The sequence below is a fragment of the Sciurus vulgaris genome (genome assembly GCF_902686455.1).
Source record: "Sciurus vulgaris genome assembly, chromosome: 6".
NCBI classification, from domain to species: domain Eukaryota; kingdom Metazoa; phylum Chordata; class Mammalia; order Rodentia; family Sciuridae; genus Sciurus; species Sciurus vulgaris.
The window spans coordinates 102002971-102023490 of NC_136466.1; the positions used below are offsets into that span (position 1 = coordinate 102002971).

At 33.2% G+C, this 20520-nt stretch overlaps 1 protein-coding gene and 1 long non-coding RNA gene across 3 annotated transcripts in view; one reads left to right on the forward strand and one right to left on the reverse strand.

The window, feature by feature from the left end:
- EDIL3 (EGF like repeats and discoidin domains 3) overlaps positions 1-14507 on the forward strand; it is a 416261-nt gene extending 401754 nt beyond the window's left edge. Inside the window, exon 10 of one of the 2 annotated variants that reach the window (XM_079143471.1) lies at positions 13852-14507. In XM_079143471.1, the coding sequence (XP_078999597.1) occupies positions 13852-14001 (150 nt within the window). In that variant the 3' untranslated portion in view covers positions 14002-14507. The remainder of the gene's footprint in view (positions 1-13851) is intronic. The other variant, XM_079143470.1, reaches the window with a different exon arrangement.
- On the reverse strand, positions 14261-17384 carry LOC306663114. The gene is made up of 2 exons (XR_013764358.1): positions 14566-17384; positions 14261-14533 (listed from the first exon to the last, which is right to left on the reverse strand). It is a non-coding gene; the product is annotated as an uncharacterized lncRNA (long non-coding RNA).
- Between the last annotated feature and the right edge of the window lie 3136 nt (positions 17385-20520).

Below are 20520 nucleotides of genomic sequence, written 5' to 3' on the forward strand. Positions count from 1 at the left end.
TGATTGGGATTCACATGCAGTCACTCTATTTCACTTGGGTGTTTGGTGAGTGACTTAATTGAAACTAAAGTTAAGGAGACAATGAAATAGTTTCAGCCTTGTGCAAGGCTGAGGACATTGTTATTTAAGTAAACACCATCTGGTATCAACTGTTTGCAACTTTATCTGCTTTATTCCTTGTCTTAATTCAGCATTGCGGAACCTGACTAGGATCTCTACTGGTGTGAAGAGTATATACAATGTCTATATTCACATAAATGTGGGTGTTATGGAATTTTCAATCCCAGGATACCTAAGGATGTTTTGGCAGAGTTTAAAGTTTAGTGATGAACTAAACTTTTTAAATTTTAAATTATGTAAAACCATCGTGCCCAGAAATGGAAAGATACAATAGCTACTATCATTTCCCCATGATTAATAATAAATATGACATGGAATTCAGAATTTTTTTGAAGTGCAGTGTCATCAACAGTGAATGAAGACTAATACTAAATAAGTAGAGACAAAATACTTAGTGAAGAAGTGGCTAAAGACATCCAGTTATTTTCGTAATTTGTGCATCTTAGTCTGATTAGACTATTATAAGAAAATACTCTAATCCAGATAATTTGTAAAAAACAAGTTTATTTCTCAAAAATTTTGGGGCTGGGAATTTCAAGATCAAGGTACTTAAATGTACTTGGTATCTGGTGAGAGTAAACTTCTAGGTTCCTAGATGGTGCCTTCTAAATGTGTTCACATAGGGTAGAAAAGACACAAAAGAACTCCCTGGGGGCCCTTTAAAAGGGCACTATCCCATTCATGAGAACTCCAATCTCATTACCAAATGCTCTCCCAAAGGTACCACCTCCTAATACCATCGCCTTCGGGGTTAGAATTTCAACATATAAATTAAACGAAATAAAAATATACAGTCTATTACAGTATGTATACTAACAGGTAAATATGAGGTAATCTTGGACTTCCATACATCAGTTTTAGAATTTGTGCTTTTGCCAAAAATAGAATACCTGTAAATTTTGCTAAGGCCTACAACCAAGAAGGTCATATGTCAATAAATAGCCATGAACAGAAGAATCCAAGAACTGACTTTTAACTAAGTGACAGTGGTTTTCAGACCTAAATCTACCTACCAGACTGGTAAAGGACAACCTTGTGGAACAAATTTGAATTTGAAAAGCCCCACACTTTTACCAACGATGACATTTGTTAAGGTGTGCAAAGTCCTTGTTGAGGAACAATTTATCAGAATCAATTGTGAATTGGGGGTCAGAAAAAAGGCATGAGACTGGATTGCAAGTCTAAAGGTAAACAGGGCTAGATCCAATGCTAGGCTATGTTTCCACATCTGTGTTTAACAGGAGCTCCAAGTGGTCTCTATCAAACGATGTTTATTCTTGAATGGAGAAAAGAAGGGTTTAAGAACAGAAAAGGAAGGGGAGAGCAGGAAATTAGACTTATGGGCCAGAACTGAAAAGAAAGTGGGTTAGTAGTGTCTTACACAATTACAACCATAGAGGGGAGCAACTAGTTAGATGCTGGAAATAAATGACAAGCAAGAGTGACAGACTTGCCACTGGAAAAATTGAGGGGTCATTTCTTTATAAGGAGTTTATTCATTTTAAGAAATCATTTGTTTTATTGTGAGACAATGTAAAATGTCTATTTTATAGTAGAAAAAATTACTTATGCTTTTGTTAGGTTATGTTTGTACTACTAGTATGAGCAACGCAGTTGTTAACCCTACTGTGAAACTGTGATTAAAAATGCTAGCATAAAAAATATTAATTAGCCATGGGTCTCCTCCAAAATAGTCATAGCTATCAAACCTTAATACTTTTTTTAAAATTCACATATAATCTTTAAAAGGCACTAATGAACCTGAAGAAAGAAGAGATTAACTGAAAGATAATTATTAGCATTTTTACTAGAAAAATGGCAAAGTCCTGTTTGATGTAGGTCTTACAGTTATCTTTCTTACTGAGAAAACAAGTGATTAATCAGTCTGAGTTTGGAAGATCCATGTTTTGGTTGCTGCAATTATGTATTCGCCCTAACTAGAATATAGCAAAAAAAAAAAAAAAAAAAAAAAAAAGTGAACCCATTTAATTTCCAAATACCAATATTTTGACTGTATACTATAGTCTGTTTGGAGGGTAAAAGTACTCAAGGACATAAGTTCTGCATGGTACACAGGCTGGTTTTATTATCTGCCATCATGCTATCAGCTGCAATATATTGAAAATTTAAAAGTCTTTTAACATATTCAGAATACTTAATTATTGTTCCAGCCTTTTTCTACGTTTTCATAGTCTAAATCTGGAAAAGAATAAAAGATGCTTGTTACCTGCCCATGTTTATGGGAAACTCTGAAAAGATTCCTAAATCTGCCACACCTTATAAAATGACTCACTTAGAAATGATTTTTATATTATTCCTTTTTTTTTAATCAAAGAGAAAATGTATCAAATTGTATAGAGCCACTTGGGACAAACACATCTGTGCATAGATAGCCCTTTGGGCCTCTTTTTCAAGAGGCAACTCAGTTCTTACCATGATAAAGCTCCTGGCATTATTTGAGACACAAAACTGATTAAAAAAAAAAAAAAAACTTATAATAAAAGATGAATCCAGTGATTATACCTACATGAAAGGGCATTACTTGGAGTTTTCCTGCAGCTGTAAACAGAAGATTAAATCCAGAAAACTGAACCCCAGAACCAGTTTCCTGTTTTTCAACAAAGTTAGAAACAAACAAAAAATTTATATAGATAAATGAAATATTAATAGCTAACAATAATTGAATGTATTACTCAAAAGTGAATGAAAGTGATATCACTTTTACATTATAAAATTATACTTAATTTCTTCTTTAGGTAAGTACACACACAGACACACACTCCGCATCTGTACACTGTGCTGCAGTGCCAAGATTCCACTTCACTACCACCGGCAGGACTCCCTTCTCCCACACCCCAGCACTCTTTTCTCCTCAACAGTCTTGCTTAGAAGACATACGGCTAAATGTTTAAATCACTTCTGTTCATACATACAGCTCTATATTAAGTCATTCTGACCAGGAGAAGGTGAAACTCTTCAAAGAGACTTGGAGTGAGGAAAAGGTTCTTAATGTTTGGTGAGAATTACCAAAGACATCAATTTCTCTACTGCCACATCTTTTATATATATGCTATGAAGGGATAGAGTCAGGCTACAAATTGTTCTGATGAAATGGAAAAATACCTGGTGTGATTTAAGAGGTGACTTTAAGCGATGTGCTTTGAACTTCAATAGAAAGGCCCGTTGCTCTGTATTTTTAAAGAAGAGAAGAAGGGGATTTCTGCATTTATGATGTAAGACTAAAAAGAAAAAATTAGATCTTACTTTCTGACTACTCCTGGTAATATCTCCTGGAGATATCTTTGTAAAGCAGATGATTTTCTAATTCAATATTTCTTCCTATAGGGATATTTCTTACAGCAGTCAAAATCTGAATGCTAGAAGGCAGATAGTTAAATATATAGCCACAGTTTAGAATGGCATATTTTATGTTTCATAAATCTTTATAGGCAATCATCCTATGTGATATATTTCCTAGAATATTCTTGTTACTTAAGGAGACTTATATCATAAAAGAAATTAAATATGGTGGAGTGTCCTATCTACTGACTTTTAGACTGAGCATTCTAAATGCCAGTGAGTTTGGGAGAAGGAAGATATTAGTCAACAGAGTTATCATCTTTTACTTTGATTTTTCTTTGGAATTTTTTTTCCAGGGTCAAGACCTAATAATAAAAGGTAAAAGGACCTTAGGCTCTTTTGACTCTTTTAAAAGAAGCTACCAGTTCTACAACTTCTTGAAGTCAAGGTTAGGAAAAAAAAAAAAAAGTCCACAGAAGTGGTGGAGGTCCCTTTTGCCTCTCATTTGGCTGGGTTGGATTTTATCAGTTCCTAGATCATATTGTCACTTTCATGGTAGACTAAGGAATTATGAGTATCTAGTATCCCACCTTGTCAGTAGTACAGAGGTCAGTATTACTGGAGAGATTTGGATTCCTTAATCTCACACATTTGGAGGTACATTGAGACCATCCACGAGAGGCCATAAATTGAAAGTTTTTAAAAATACTCTCAAAGGTATGCTATTTCCATCACTTTTCCAACTATCTCAAATTCAAGAGGACCCAAGAAAGAATAGATTTTAGAAGGTTATCATGCAGCTGTCTTTCCCAATCAAGAACTAAATATCAGTCAACCAGCCTTCATGTCAAAGAAGGAAAACTAAGGAAAATGTATGGCAATGTGAAAAGCAATAAAAGGCCAGAATGTAGGTGAGAGAAGAAAAACAACCACATTTGCATTTTTGACAATTATTATTGAAATCCTTACTTGTGCATTTCGAAAAAAATCTTTTAGAGTAAAAGAGTGAAAATAATGCTGCAAGAATTCTAAATGAACATTAAATTTGTGGTTTAGTAAAAAAATTTTTTCAATACAATTAGAAATTTATAGCTACTAGGAGCATGAAGCTAAGCCAGATCAGTTCAGTGGAATGTAGAATTGCCTGAAATCAACAATCCACTTTTTAACATATTTACAATAGACAGCAAACTTTAGAGCCACAAGAAATATCCTGAGAGCAAAATGGGAGTGAAAATAATTTTCTCAGAGATTCCGTATATTTATTTTAGAGATTTAAGGTAATTAATTCATGCATTGGTGGAAGGCAGTAGAACTTATCTGTGTTTTTCTTTACTTTATCCATCAAGCAAAAATGTTCTACAATTGAACCTTTGAAGCTAAATCTTTGGATAGGCAGTTTGAAAGCCTCATATAATTTCATTGAGAGAGCCTGAGAGGCAAACAAATCTCTGAAGCAACCAGGATCTAGGTTTTTTAAAGGACTTATGGAACAAAGCATATATTGAAATGCACACAGATAAAAATTGGTATCCAACATAAATTATGGTGCAGAATTATTTATATATGTCACCATGCTCTATAGCTTTCAGAAAACCTGACTGCAGTTACTCAGGGGAATTCAAATTAATAATCAGTAGGTGTCCAAAGTAATGCTGCTTAAAAAATATATAAGCCATTGCAGAAAATGATATTAAAGAATTACAGGAGAATAAAGATGTTTTGCTGCTGAAATACAAAAGAGAACAATTGACACTAGTTCTTTGACATATTTATTAGGTTCATATCCATGAGAATAAATATCATCCTGAAATTAAATATAAAGGCAAAAGGTAAAGCATGTAGACCCTAATAGTAGAGGGTTTAGAAAGTGTAAGAGATAAAATAAAGAAAATCCATTAGATTATTATTTCAAGATTTGGTCAAAGAATAAAAAAGAGAGTACAATCAGAATGACTTTTGAAGCCTGAGTAGCAGTCACAGGTTGACCAAAGGTATTGGGGAGGTTTTAGACACAACTCTTTTGTACAACTGAGGTTCCTTTTCTAACTGCCAGTGTTACAAATATAAAAAATTCCTCTGAGAAACCTGTAGCCCTTCAACAACACTGATAGCAAAGTTTAGGATTCTCCAAGTCTACCTTCACTTCTTTCTTCCTTTTTTTTTTTTTTTTTTTTTTTTTTTTTTTGTTTTTTCAGAGCTTCATAGTTATACATAGTAGTTGGGTTCATCCTGACGAATTCATACACGCATGGATCTGTCCTCACTTCTGACATTAGTTGCATGTTCAAAAGTGCTCAAGACCATTCTCAGATTTGATAATTCACTATAAGCACTCACAGAATATATTTTAAAATAGTATACTTATAGTTAAAAGTCCACTACTGTGAAAGAATACAGATAAAAATCAATCAAGAGATGAGTCTTATGGGGCAGGATCCAGGAGAGTTACAGGTTCAACCTTTCAGTCGTCCTCTCCCAGTTGAGACCTGGGAAGTGCTAAATTCTCTGCCATGATGTGACACAGCAAGTCAGAGGTATTTCCAACCAGGAAGCTTACCCCAGCCTTGTTGTTCAGAGTTTTTATTGAGGCTAAGTCATGTAAACATGGTTGAACTCCTGCATGGCTGAACTTAGTTTTCCAGATGCTTTGGTGGTCAAGCTTACCCAATGCAACCAGGTGAAATTGCAGTTCTACTATAGACTGTCCGCTATGGTCCACAGCTCCCAGGTAAACAAAGATACTCTTTTCAGACTGCACATTCCAAGGGCTTAGAGATTACATCATGAGAGCTAAAGGCAAAAAGTCAGGCCTCTCTTTGGGCAAGATTAATCTTTTATTGCACACTCGCATTACACAATTGTGTGTACTGTGCATTGATCACCAGTCATGTGCACAGACACTAGGCTTGTACTAACTTCACACATCCTAAACTCAGGAGAAGAGACATCCACCAGAAAAAAATTTCATTAGTTAGCAATTTGCTTCCAAATAGCACATGTAGGCAAACTTCAGACAAATATGTATCTTGATATATTTTCCTTGCAAAGGAAAAAAGATGATCAAATCATTTTGAAGAGAGAAAAACAAGCTGGTTGTCTAATGTGTTATAGCTAGTAGCTGATACAAAAACAAAGTATTTCCCATTTGATCGCTTACCTAAAGACTAGATGTATGATACTTTCACAAATTGGGACATGTGACCCTGTCATTGTGGCTTCACCTTAAAGTCTCATGTGTCCATGTATGCAAGTATTCCATGTACTCTTTAATTGAATTTTTCCCCTTTAATTTATACACAGAAATGCTCACCCAACCCGCTAATAGGTTTGGTTGGTTGTTGACTTAACATTACCTGCAACTTTGGAAAGCAGTAGTTTTACCTAGGATTCTTGAGGGCAAAAGATATTATGGCAGCTCTGTATTCCTATGTCCATGAGGATCTTTGCTACAGCATTATTGGAATAGCCTATGGAGAAGGCTGATTCCTTGGCTCATTCTTTGGCAAACTGGCAAACTGATAGTACATGTAGACTCCTATTAACACAATCTACAACTCTAACAAAAGCCTGTTTTTTTGTTGTTTTTTTTTTGTGTGTGTGTGTGTGTGCATGAGAACCCTTTAGAATGTGATTCTCAATATGCCCTATTTTCTAAAACAACATTTCCTAGTATATTGGAATTTACCTGGAAAGTAGTTTCATATTTCCTTATTACATCCAAAAGGATATGTTCATATTTATACTAATTTAGTTACAGAATTTCATTGGTTTAGTGGAATTGATTGCACAGGAAACCATCAAGAATGATATACCATCCATTCAATCATAAAATGATTTCAGGATGCTGGCAAATTTTCTTAGAAAATTGAATTTACTGAGTATCAGTTGGAGCCTATGCTGGCTAAAAGAATCAAACTTTGGTTTTAAACTTTTTATATCCAATCAATAACAGAAATTTCATACATGCAAAACTTTAAAAATTTTAAATATTATATAGGCTCATATTATTAACTGAATTTTTAACAAATTTTCTATACATTATAGTATTTTACTTTTTAAAGAATACTTTTGATTTTTGAAATGCCCTAACATTCAGCCAAGTACAGGACAAATTAATTATAGATTAGTCTAAAACATTATTGACAATCGAATCATAGAATTAGATACAAACCCTTTCTCTAATCACTATCCAAATGTAAGCATGTTATATTTGATTTCATATGTATACTGTGAAAATTTTATGACTTTAAAACCATTTTTTAATTCATACTGTAATTAAAACTTTCAGTCCAATAAATTCAAGTAATATTGATACTACATATATAAAGGGCTTTTATGATGCTAAACCTTAAACCAATAAACATCTGACCTTTAAATCATCCACCAGATTTTACACTCATTACATATAAATTATTACTTTATGAGATAGATACTTAAATTCTAATGCCCACTGTTTCAACTATTTTTTTAAATAAGTTGTAAATTTTACTAGGAATTACTATTTTGAAAATGTCACAAATTCAATAAAATAGAATTAAGAAAAATATAAATTTATGCAACTACACTATATCCATTTTACAAGTTAAAAAATGGAAAAATTTGGTTTAAGATAAAATTTCTGAAAAAATTCAGAGGTTTTCTTACTACAGATCAATCAACTATGACCCTGAACCTAACATAACATGTTTAAAATTTAGACTGACATTGATCAAAATACTGCATCAACAGCAAAGACATTCTCTGTCTGTTGAGCTGTTCATACTATGCAGTAAATTCTGTGTCCAAATATATATCACATTTTGAGTCATAGTTAAATCATAGGGTAGCCAATGGAATCCAATCAAGATAAAATCAAGTCTCAATTTCATGTAACATAAAGATATTTTTAGCTGTGACTATTAAGCCTGGAGCAGTAAATTTGAGTTTTTAAAGAGCTGTATTGTTATTGTTTAAATAAGTCAAAAAGTGCTTTTCTTTTGATGGGCTAAATGTCTATGCTTATTGATAATAAAGTACCAGTAGAATCAGGAGATTGACGTTAGAGACAGGCATACTTCTAATAAATATATAAGCTTTTGAACTGTCTAAATACACAGCTGCACTATTTGATTGAGACTTCCTATGGATAGGCCAAACATTCCATGTCAGAAATATTAGAGACGAAACTTAGTGCTGGCAAATCTAAGTTCTCTTCCTTGTCTCAGATTTCTGTATTGTATGGGTAGAGTTAGCTTAAAACAAGGTTTCTTAGGGATCACAGCTAGAAAAGACTGTTCTAACTTCATTATTAAAAGTCCCCCAGATGACAGGATAAATAATTGAAATTAGGTATGCTAAATCAAGAATTTCTCACTTTCAGCCCCATCTACTACACACAGATACACACACACACACACACACACACACACACACAGCTGTAGGAAAGTGCATTTTTTATTTGTATCCTTTATTCCTTAAGAATATCACTTTAGGGTACAGGTGTAGTCAATAAAGACAATACTATGCTTGACACCATTAACAAGGCAAATTTAAACAATAAAGAAAACTTGAGAAAGTTTTATTCACCACCAGAGGGATAAAGTTGTTATAGGGCTGGAGCTTCTGGGAAACTGAGGCAGTGTGAAGCCCTCCCTCCTCAGAACCCATTTCCAAGTAAGTCAGGAATACTTCAGACGTATCACTCAGAGTAACAGATGTGAGTTTATTAGAAGGGCTAGGAAGGGCTGGGAATATGGCTCAGTTGGTAGAGTGCTCACCTTGTAAGTACTAAGGCCCTGGGTTCTAATCCCCAACACAACAAAAAAAACAAAAAAAAAAAAAAAAAAAAAAAAAAAACCGAGAGAGAGAAAATGGACCAACCCTCTTGAGGGTGAGTGAGTGCTGTCAGAGAGGAGAGGGACAGCATTCCTCTCCTGATCTCTAGTTTTATTAGGGATTCCAGAGAGTCCCACACATGTACTCCTCTTGTCTTTTGAATGACAGCAGGATGACATCACACTTTCAAGCCCCCACTGCCATGACCACTGTAGATCACTTTGGCCTATGCTACTGTTTCAACTTGGAATCTGTTCTCACAGATTTTATGGTTAGGGGAATTACCGTTATCTCCCTGAGTTCCAGGATCTGGTCTGTGAAAGAGTTAGAAAAGTCTCCCCTTCAGGGTAACTTGCATTCCTCTTACTAGAATTTTTTTACCTACATTTCTCCTGCAGATAACATATAGTTTGCTGAGGAACGTGACATATCCTGTCCACTTAATCTAGGCAGGGCTGCAGGTAGTTTGCTTCTTAGAAAAGAAAGCATAGGGGAGTCCGCACAGTAGGCCCACTTGATAGAATCATTCCCTTAACCTCATGTTCCCACCACTCCCATTTGCCTGTCCCCTATCATGGTGATGGTCTCTTGAGACTTAGTAAAATGCTGAATCTTTAACCTTGAAGAACTCAGGGAATCAATATAAAAACATTTTAAACCAGTCACTATTTGGACAATGTGAACATAAATTCCAGAAAGTTAAAATAATGGAAATCTGTTTAAAAATTTTAATGAGTTAAGTTTCTAACAAATAAAAAGAAGTACATCTTTACAAATCAGATGATTTTCTAAAGAAAGTATCTACAAAAAATCCCCAAATGATTCCTGTGTAAAGTCCTAGCCATGAATGCTAGGAGCTGAGAAATGCCCCACCTCTCTAACCACGTAATGAAGGACAGTCTTGCTTTCCTTCATGATCCTTGGCAGCTTCCTGTTAATAACATCTACACTGGCCTGAAGAGACATTGGTCCCTAAAAAAGAATGACAAGTCTCCTCCTAAAAATATATGCAATGTTGCTGGAAGCAACATTTAGTTGTTACATTTTATCTGATATTCTGTGTTGAGAGTTGAAACCCCAGTAAAACCTGATTTGAATTTTAACTAGCATCACTGGAGAGTCAACAATAGAAAACAATAGAAAATCTGAACAAGGTTGAGGGTACTGTGTTTTCACTCTCTCCTCTTCTCTTACGTTGTAATTATGGAAACCTCTCTGAAGTGCCTTGAGTGCCTTTTTCTTGAGGCCCCATATGTTAGAAATGCCTCAGAGACCCCCCAAGCATCATCATGTTTGAATACATCAGCAAACTTGTCATCAACTAATTAGGCTCCTCCTTTGAAACTTGAACATACATTTTCTAAATGTAAATCAAACTGTCTCTCATTTAAAATGTTTTCCCTTCTATATGGAGATTTAATATTCTCCATCAACCTTTTCAGGCTTCAATTTCAATTGGGTGCCTATATCTTTAAAGTGGGCATCTGAAACCCTTATTTCTAGAAATATTAGAAATTCTATGAAGTCAACCCAAAATACTGTGTATGCATTCCTTTTCCAGGTAAACATAGAAATGGCATTCTTGAGCAGGGTCTTCCTAGGACTGGAGACAAGAAAACAGCCCAAGTGCCACATATTTACACAGCAACCACAAGATGTCCTCTTAGCAACCATGTGTTTTGTGTTATTACTGAGAAACCTCTGAAAACAAAACTGTATTTTCAGTACTTTTAGAGCATGGGTAGGGCAATTTCAATATAAATTTGGTTACTTTTCAGAGTGCACTTTCATTTTAAAATTATCCTGTTTTATGAAAATTCTCTCATTTTTTAAAATGAGCATCAAAATATCAATGATTTTTTCATATTAAATCAGAATTTTCGGGCTGGGGAGATAGCTCAGTTGGTAGAGTGCTTGCCTCTCAAGCATAAGGCCCTGGGTTCGATCCCCAGCACCACAAAAAAAAAAAAAAAAAAAAAAAATCAGAATTTTCTAAGATGTATTCAACTTCAACTGGTATATTTTCTCAATATTATAAAAATATATTATCAATAAACGAGTATAACTAATCATTTAATGGTTTGTATCTTGATAGTTCCTCATTAAAACCTGTGCTGAGAGACATAAAAATGTTTTTTCCTGTTTTTCCTTAAGAGGTATTATAACACTATATTTTGAACCATTATAGATCTTGCAATGAAAGTTAATGAATTTAAAATCTATTATTCCAAAGATATACATTAAGTTCTCTTGCAGGGAACAAAATTGGATTTTAGATTCTATATTAAATTTTAACATCATAGTGAAGCATTTGAATTCAATATTGTGGGCAGAGAGAATGTCAGGAAACCAGAGCATGTACTCTCTTTTCACTATTGAAATGACAAGCTCTTTGCAGATTTTGGTGCATGTTTACATGGTATTTCCTATATGTAGGAGCTTTTGCTAACAGAGACACTGTTACTTGGTAACAGATCTCAATACAGGCTAAGGTTTTCCTTGGTTAACACAGGCCAGAGCATTTGTGGAGATAAAATTCCTATTAAATTAGTATGAATTTTGTTATGTCAGGATGATGGATTCTAGACCAAACAGAGTTCTGTATTCTATTCTTCAGCAAATGTTTATTCAAAAATCAGCTTTGAGGCATATTTTGTGTCAAGTTGAAAAATTATTCCCCCACCAGATGGGGACAGCAGTTTCCATTTGCTTTCAAGGGCAAATAATCTTTTCGTGAAAATAGCAGTAAGACTACCTACTCTTAACTGTTGCCTCAATTAATCAGTGCCACACTGTCTAATGCTTTAAAGGAAGGTGTCTTTATTTCTTTATTTTTCTCTTTCTAGGGGAATATTTTGTGACCATATAAGACCAAATCAACTTATTCCAAGTTATATTTAATGCATTCCCTTTAATTTGAAAATGTTCAAAGATGTGGCTTAGGCATTCTCTCATAAGATGATGAAGTTTCTTGTTCTGGGGTGGTTTTTTTTTTTTTTTTTTTTTTTTTTAGTTCTTCCTTTGGCCATATAGTCATATTTTGATCTTAAATAAGAAAAAAAAAAAAAAAATCTTTCAATCATAAGATGCTTTTCCTTTTGACAAATAAGCTTATTATTATAACTAATTTACTGTGTAGTCAAAAGGAAAAATTAAATTATTAGTAAAAAGGAAACACCTTGAAAATTTTTCACTATCCTAGTTGAGCTAAGTAAAAACTATAAAATGTTAGAAGTTACTATAATAAGAAAATCTGTAAATGGTAAAGTCTTCAAGTAGACATTATTTTAAGTAACTTAGTTTCTGTCCAAGTAATTTATAATTTACTGTCAGTCCTATCAAGATCCCAGTGCTATGATTTTTCTTTTTTTTTTAAGTAGGCACTTGTCAATGTTACTACAAAAATCTCTGTGGACCAGACATGGTGGCATATGACTGTAATCCCAGTGGCTAGGGAGGCTGAGGCAGGAGGATTGCAAGTTCAAAGCCAGTCTGATCAACCCACTGAGGCCCTAAGAACTTAATGAGAAGCTGTCTCAAAATAAAAAAAATAAATAAATAAAAAGGACTGGGGATGGTGCTCAGTGGTTAAGCATCCCTGGCTTCAATCTCTGGTACAAAACAAAACAAAACAAACAAACAAAAAAAGTGAGAGAAAAAGCTATAAAACCTCTCTAATAAAGAAGAATGGATGTGCTTGCTTTGGCAGCACATATACTAAAATTGGAATAATTCAGAGAAGATTAGCATGGCCCCAGTGCAAGGATCACACACAAATTCATGAAATGTTCTATATTTTTCTTTGGACATTAAAAATATAATTATATTTAAAAAAAAGAATGGAAGCAGTCTTGCAATTTCAGAATATTTTAAATCACAAGATTCTAATATTTTATCTCATGAATCCAAGTATTAGTAGATGAAAAGAAAATCTAGTTCAGAATCAGCATTTATAGGTTTGTCTTTTCAGGAGATGAGTTAATTTTGTTTTCTACATGAGAAGTGAGCAAATGACACTGTGATAAGGACTGTTGTTGCTCAGCAATTACCCATGTACTCCTGTTCATTTCCCAACCTCCTCTAGAATTAAAGGCCATATAATTAGTTAAGGTCAAGTATGTACAGAATAATGTTAGCCATTTCCAAACCTTGTTCTTTAAAACATTCTGCACAGTCTATCAGCTCTTTACCCTTTCCTCTTGTGAAAGTGGATGACACATGTTCCAAATGATGCCTGTCATATGAAAGCAAGTTAGATCTCTGAGTTGCTCCTCAAAAGAGAGTAATTGGGCAAGCTGCCTGACCAACATTAGTCTATGTAAAAAAAAAAAAAAAAAAAAAAAAAAATCTGCTGTATTTTTTAAAAAAGGAGAAAAGCACATAAAAAATTGTATGTTCCAGCATTAGAATCAACTCTTATCTTTTCTAACTCTTTAAACATTAGTTGAAAATTCAGTTTAAAATGAAACCTTAAAAGAAGTTGCAATGTTTTCAAGAAAAGAAAATAGTTATCAAATCTTACATTTGGGAAATGTGTTCCAAATAAGTAAATTAAAATAATTCTGGAGAAAAAGAAGACTATATGATTGAAAAATCTTTTTTCTTTTTTATTAGGTCTTTCAAGGCAATTTTGACAATGACACCCACAGAAAAAATGTCATCGACCCTCCCATCTATGCACGACACATAAGAATCCTTCCTTGGTCCTGGTACGGGAGAATCACACTGCGGTCAGAGCTCCTGGGCTGCACAGAGGAGGAGTGAGGAGGCTGCACATCCCACAACACCCTTCTTGATTTCCCTGAAAGTATCTCCATGGAATGAACTGTGCAAAATCTGTAGGAAACTGAATGGGGTTTGTTTTCATGATAGAGTGCTCAAATTATGGTAGGCCACTAACTGTCTTTTTAAGGAGTTCTAAGCCTGCCTTTTTGATTATTTCATTTTTTTATTGTTCACCTCTCTTAAGAAACATCACACTAACTGTAAATTTTCTTATTGTTTTCTGAATTATTTACACTGATTGAACTATATTAGGGAAAGAAATTAGCCTTCTTTTTATAGCAAAAATTAAAAAAAAACTCATAGTTATCTGGTAAAAGTTGATAGCTTTTACAATCAATACTCAACAATTATTATAAAAGAAAAACTATGATGTTAGCAATAACTTTTTTTCCTGTAATAACTGCATTATCCTGTTTCCCTGTGCCTACCTAACACTGTCAGTGTTTATAACAGAATTTGAAGAAGAATCTGTAATATGCAGTACAAATTAATATTATGATTTAAAATATGACTTAAAATTATCATTTAAAATGAAAATTTTACTTTCATTATTTCTAATCAGAGATTATGTACCTTTTTTTTCCCTTTTGATTTGCATGTGTATTCTTTACTTTTTATATTGCCTGGATAAGTCAATACTTTTTTTCCTAACTGAATTTTTCTTCAATTATTTGACTAAAGGAACTTTCATATTTATTCATATATAAGGAACATGATTAAAGATCAGGAGATTAAACTATATTTAGTATCAATAAATTGAATATGAAATTTTATTTTTGAAGGAAGGTGTAGCTAGGTAATTTCCAAATACTTCCTTTGTGAAAACCATAATGCTATTTGCTAAAAGAAACAATAAAAGTCATTATGTCCCTTTAAATTTAAATCTTTATTTTGGTGGTATTTTTAGTCTTACATTTACTTTGAAATAGTAGTCTCATCAATCTTTTGTCTATTTAAAAAAAATAGCAAACAAATATTAACAAAGTGCTGCATAGTTTGGCCAAGCATACTCACCGTTTCTTTGTTCATCTCCACCTTTCCTGTGAAACTAAAATTTTATTGATATTTGAAAATGGTGGTGGTTTTCCAGGAAAGCACATTGTGTAGGTATTTATAAGGAGCAAACTATTTACTAATGACAAAGTCGTAAACCATTTCCAAGATGAAAATTGATTTCTATTTATTTTGCTTCAAAGGTCCTGAAAAAATAAGCAATTATCATAACAATTTGTTATTGATAATGGAGGTTTCCTTGACATGTCTCTAAAATTAAACCTTACATTGCCTCCATAAAAGTCCTCAACATCTAATTTATAAGCTTTACAAGTATTTATTTTATAAGGCTTAGAAACAGAATTATTGGAATTTTAAATTAAGGGTCCTGGAAAAGGAGGGATGGTATGTGTACGAAATGTTAAGTTCCTGCACAGCACTGCTAAGTTTTATTTCCTTTAATCTTTGTGCTGCATAACAAAAGCCACTAGACTGTTACTGTCCTGTCTGTCCATGTGTTAACAGCATTTCTTACTGATGTATATATAGAGTGGTCTTCAATCATAGTGAAGAATTCAAAGAGAAAGTCAATCACATTGACATTTTTAGTAAGAGCAAGTTAATTGGTCCAAGGGGACTGGCTGGCAACATATTGGTTCTATGTCCCGTGCTTTCTGCTTTGGGATTTTATTATAATATTATTGATTTTAAACTCAGAAATGGTGACTGGTTTTCAACATCTTTCAAAAATGAAATTATTCTATCCTTGATATTCTTTCTTAGATAATTTTAAATGAAAAATATCTTTAAGTGGCTAAATTTTAAAGTCATGTTATAAATAATTACTTAGACCTAAAAATATACATATACTTACTTATCTAGCAAATGGTCCTTAATTCTTTTGGGTTTCCTGTCCTCCTAAATTTCTAGATGTTTTTCCTTTACAGATTATGCATGATTCTTCATTCTTAAGAGTATGTGTTAAATATTTTGAGTAATTCTTTGTGATGGTTTACTTCACCAGAGTTATTCATGACCTCATATGATATTTTGAATTTTTTTCTATTGATAACTGTTAAAAATATTTTCCAAGAAAGTTGGTTAAAATTATATTGGTTACCTTTTGAAAGATACTGAAATGATTCTCCTGCTTGGGCATGTTCCCTCTGATTGATGTGCTCATCAAAACACAGGATGTCCTGTGGGGTTTCTCTTTGTCCCTTGATGCCCAAATCTGATGACAGCAAAGGGATTCTCACATGTGGAAATGTTGGTAATTATTGTGAAGTAGACTTTGTGTCACTTGTATCAATGACATCAAGGTAAAGCAAATTTATTTTATTATAATTCTAAAACAAATAGAATCGCATAAGCAGAAAACAAAAAGAATCCCCTACTCTTCACTATTTAAGTAACTGCAATATGCTAATTTTATAATTTATAAAACAATTTAAACATCTCCATTTAATCTATATCTTATTTAAAGCATTTATTATACTCACTAACTACAGTTTTTGGGTTGACTTTCTCTTTCTGAATGACTTCATAGTGGTTGGTGTGAATTTTGAAGATTTAGGGTACTAATGATTGTATCTTTGCTAGTTAACAAATTATGAAATATAATACTGAATGCTGACTGTGATGTGTCAGGAAGAACAGAAATAACCAAGACACAAGTAACCTTTGCAAACTTTCAAGCTGTGTAATATTCCAATGTTTTTTTTTTTTTTTTCCTTTGTATATATACTTAAATCACGTAGGATGTTGTAAAATCAGTATGACCTTGTCTAGTCTTCAAACTTCAAATAAACTTTTGAAAATCTGGGATACTTTTGAAGCAGTTGTAATTAAATACATTTGTAAGATTACACAAAGTGTCTATGAGTTCCCCTACTCTTGACCACATGCTTGATTTCTTTTTTATTTGTACAGAACAATTAAACAGACACAGAAAAAATAGAAATAATACCCTTGCAGAATATATTGGTATGAGCTAAATTGGTCTTTCCAAGATCACTAAAATGTGTGCATCCTCACATTCCTTTAATTTGTAGAAATGTTACTAAATATTAATAATTCAAAGTCAACTTTTTTTCTCATGTCTCATGTGTATTTAAAATATTGTGTTCCAAGACTGATGTGCCCATGGTTAAACAGATGTTGCTATTGTTTCTATTATTCTTTCAGTTCATTATACTCAGGAATATAATGAGGTGAGCCAGTCAGTGTCAAGCAATCATATGATGGCAGTAATATATTTTCTATGTAACTTCAGCAATTGCTTAACTAAAGTCATAACATTTGGCTTCTTCATAAATACTCCTTCTAACTCTCTAGCAGTCACTAGGGAAATATTAAGTAGATGTAATTCCCACTTTTTTATATTTTCTTAAGACTGAAAAAATTAAGATAATTCTAAAATATTAAATATTGACTTGTAATTTGAACTCCAATGAATCTTTGACAGCTCTCAGTATTCTCTTATATGTATTTATTCATATATATTCCTGTTTAATTGAATTTTAATGTAAAAGGTTCACTGGGACTCCATAGTTTGACTAACACACATGCATACTGCACACACACACACACACACACACACACACACACACACAAATGTGCTTTTATTAAATAAAAGTAATTATATACAAATATTTTCAAGAATGCCAAAAATAAATCATGGCATCTGTATAGGATAAAAATTCATTCTGACAGCAGAATAATTATCCAACAAAATATTTCCACCTATGAAGCTTTTAAAGTTACTGATTCAAGATGCAAAAATAATAGAAGCATTTAGAATTCCAAAGAGAAAATCCTGGCCAGGTTGAAGCTTGTTTTTAAAATGAACTGAGAATAACTTTATAAATTAAAAAAAAAAAAAAACATTCTCTCTATATAACCTAGAAATGTAAACTGTCTACAACTTCAGCTTTGAATACAAATCTTTAAAGTAAAAATTAGTAACAATATTAATTTTTTACTCTAAAAAATGCAGTGGTTTCTATCTCTCAGAAGACTAGTTTTCTTTAATAATCAAATTAGTAGATTACTCATTTGTGAAAACACTGCCTCTAGCCTTTGAAATGCAAAAGGATCCTTTTACCTGAACAGGTAAAATGGATGATTAAACCAGTCTGATAGTTGAAAAATGTCTCAACTACCCTGAAACAAAATGCATTGTCATTTGTCTTTACAAAGAAAATAATGCTTCATGTAAGTAGCAATTTTTCTATTGATTTTGAAGGGAGAAATAGGATTCCTTGATTCTATTGTAGTAAATGCCTATAATTCATATTGGATGTTTCAACATCACTGCAAAATAAAGTGTTTTGCACAGTAGGCAAGTGGCACTTACTCAAACAGCTATTTCTATTAGATGAATTTGGTAGCTGTAAGAAGAAAACATTTTTGGAAAAGGCGTCTCATTTAGTTGTTTTTGCATAACTTGGCAGAAGTTGACTGAATCATTTGAAAACACTAATGCTGTGGAAATATAGTGTCGTAGCATAGCAAATGGTCACCACATCTCATGATTAAGCATTGCATATGGTGATTGCCTCTGATTTAATTTTATTATAATCAATTCAAATACATGAACCACACTCTTCCATATTTATGTAAAAACCCCATAGTGCCCTTCATATGCCCACACATAAATATGTTAGTACTGATGATAAATTGTAACATTAGCTCGACCTGCTGCCACCTGTACAGGAAGCGGTGACAGTGAGACTGATGACGCATTCAGACAAGACTTCCCCCATGGCCAACATGGAAACGGCTTTGTAATGAAACAGCTTTGTGATAATTTATGGAAGCATCAGGCTAAAGCATTGTCAAGAATTAACAGGAAGACATGGTGAATGCACTGTGAGAAAATGATAGAGCGGGATGTTTTCTGTGATAAATAACTAAGTGACAAATTAAACATAGATATACACATACTTAATATTTTTTTCCACTTCTACCTGATACATTAGAGATTGAAAGGAAACATTGAAAAAAAGACTTTGCCTTTCAGGAAGAGAGCCCCACAGACTAGTGGCTCTGGCAGACAGGAGCACCAGTGCTGCACAAAGCTAATGACAGTTTTCTGCCAGGGCCCAGGGAGGGGACATAGAACACAGGAAGCACTAAATAACCAAACTTAGGCAGCCTTACTTCCTTGGTTCTCAAGTTTCTGAAGGAATAATATGGTAAGTAAATAAATACTGTTTTTTTTTTTTTTGTTTTGTTTTTTTTTTTGACAAGGGAAGTATCCCAAAAAAGAATCTGTTTTCAATGGTATACATACCTTGATAAGATAATTGAACTTTGGGGACTGAGACTCCAAGATCCATAGTAAACAATAGTAAAATAATGGCTTTCAAGCTGCCAATGAAAATAAATTCATGAGTCAGGACTCATTTTAATTATTTTTTAATTAAATACACCAGGGCACTAGAGAAGAGAGGAGCAGAGGGGAAGAGAGGGAAAGGAGACAGGGCTGGGAAATATAAGTGCATTGTAAAAATTATTTTATAAACTATTTTATCCCAAGGGTATTCCTGAGTATATATGTATTCTTAAACACAGTGTAACTTATTTTTCTTTCTATGAGACAGACTTAAAAGTTGAAACCACTGGCAACATGGTCCCTGAGCTGCTCTCTTAACAGGTGGTATCTGCTGGCTGCTTGACTTTGGTAGGCTAGACGACCATTGTGAGTTTACAGGCAGCTGTAAACTGAACACAACCTGTCAATGGAAGGTTGTTAGAGTCTTGATATGGAGAGAAAAGAGGTTTGGTGCCAGGAAGTGTGAAAAGTTTTTTAGGAGAAACAAAGTAGAAATACTAAATATAGAATTGTGTGATTTTTTTTTTTTTTTTTTTAATGTGGTGGGCAAAGTCCTTTACCATTTGCCTCATAAAACATTCTAATGAAAAACCAATTTCTCCCTCATTACATTTCATTATTGATTCTTCTAGTAAATATATATCAAAGTATTAAATAGGATCTGAAGTTGGTCTTGGAGCATGAATCAAGGATAACTGGCAAACTTGCCATTTTGAGTAAAACATAATGTATACCCATGGGTTGGTTTTGTTTGTCTGTTTTAATAGACTGGGATATATTTTTAACCAGAATTTTCCACAGTCAATTTGGTTTAAAAATTCATAATCTGAATCCTCTATACCCTTATTCTAACCTCCTACCCTATATTTCAGAAACTCAAGTTACTAATTTCTCGCTTAAGTGGCTCCCTACCCAAGCTGAATATCACAAACATTTAGGCCTCTGAACTGTAACATTAGGTTGAAACTTGGGCTTGGAAAATATTAAAATGTGTTTTCAGTTTGACTTAAGATATAAAGAAAAGCTAATTTCTTTCATAATTAACACACCAAAGAAACTACTATATCAGTATAAAGAAAATGTTAAATTATTCAACTTTTTTGATTTGTATATTAATCATTCCTTCAGCAAACTTTTAGGATCATTTTGCTCTGACCACTCAGTGA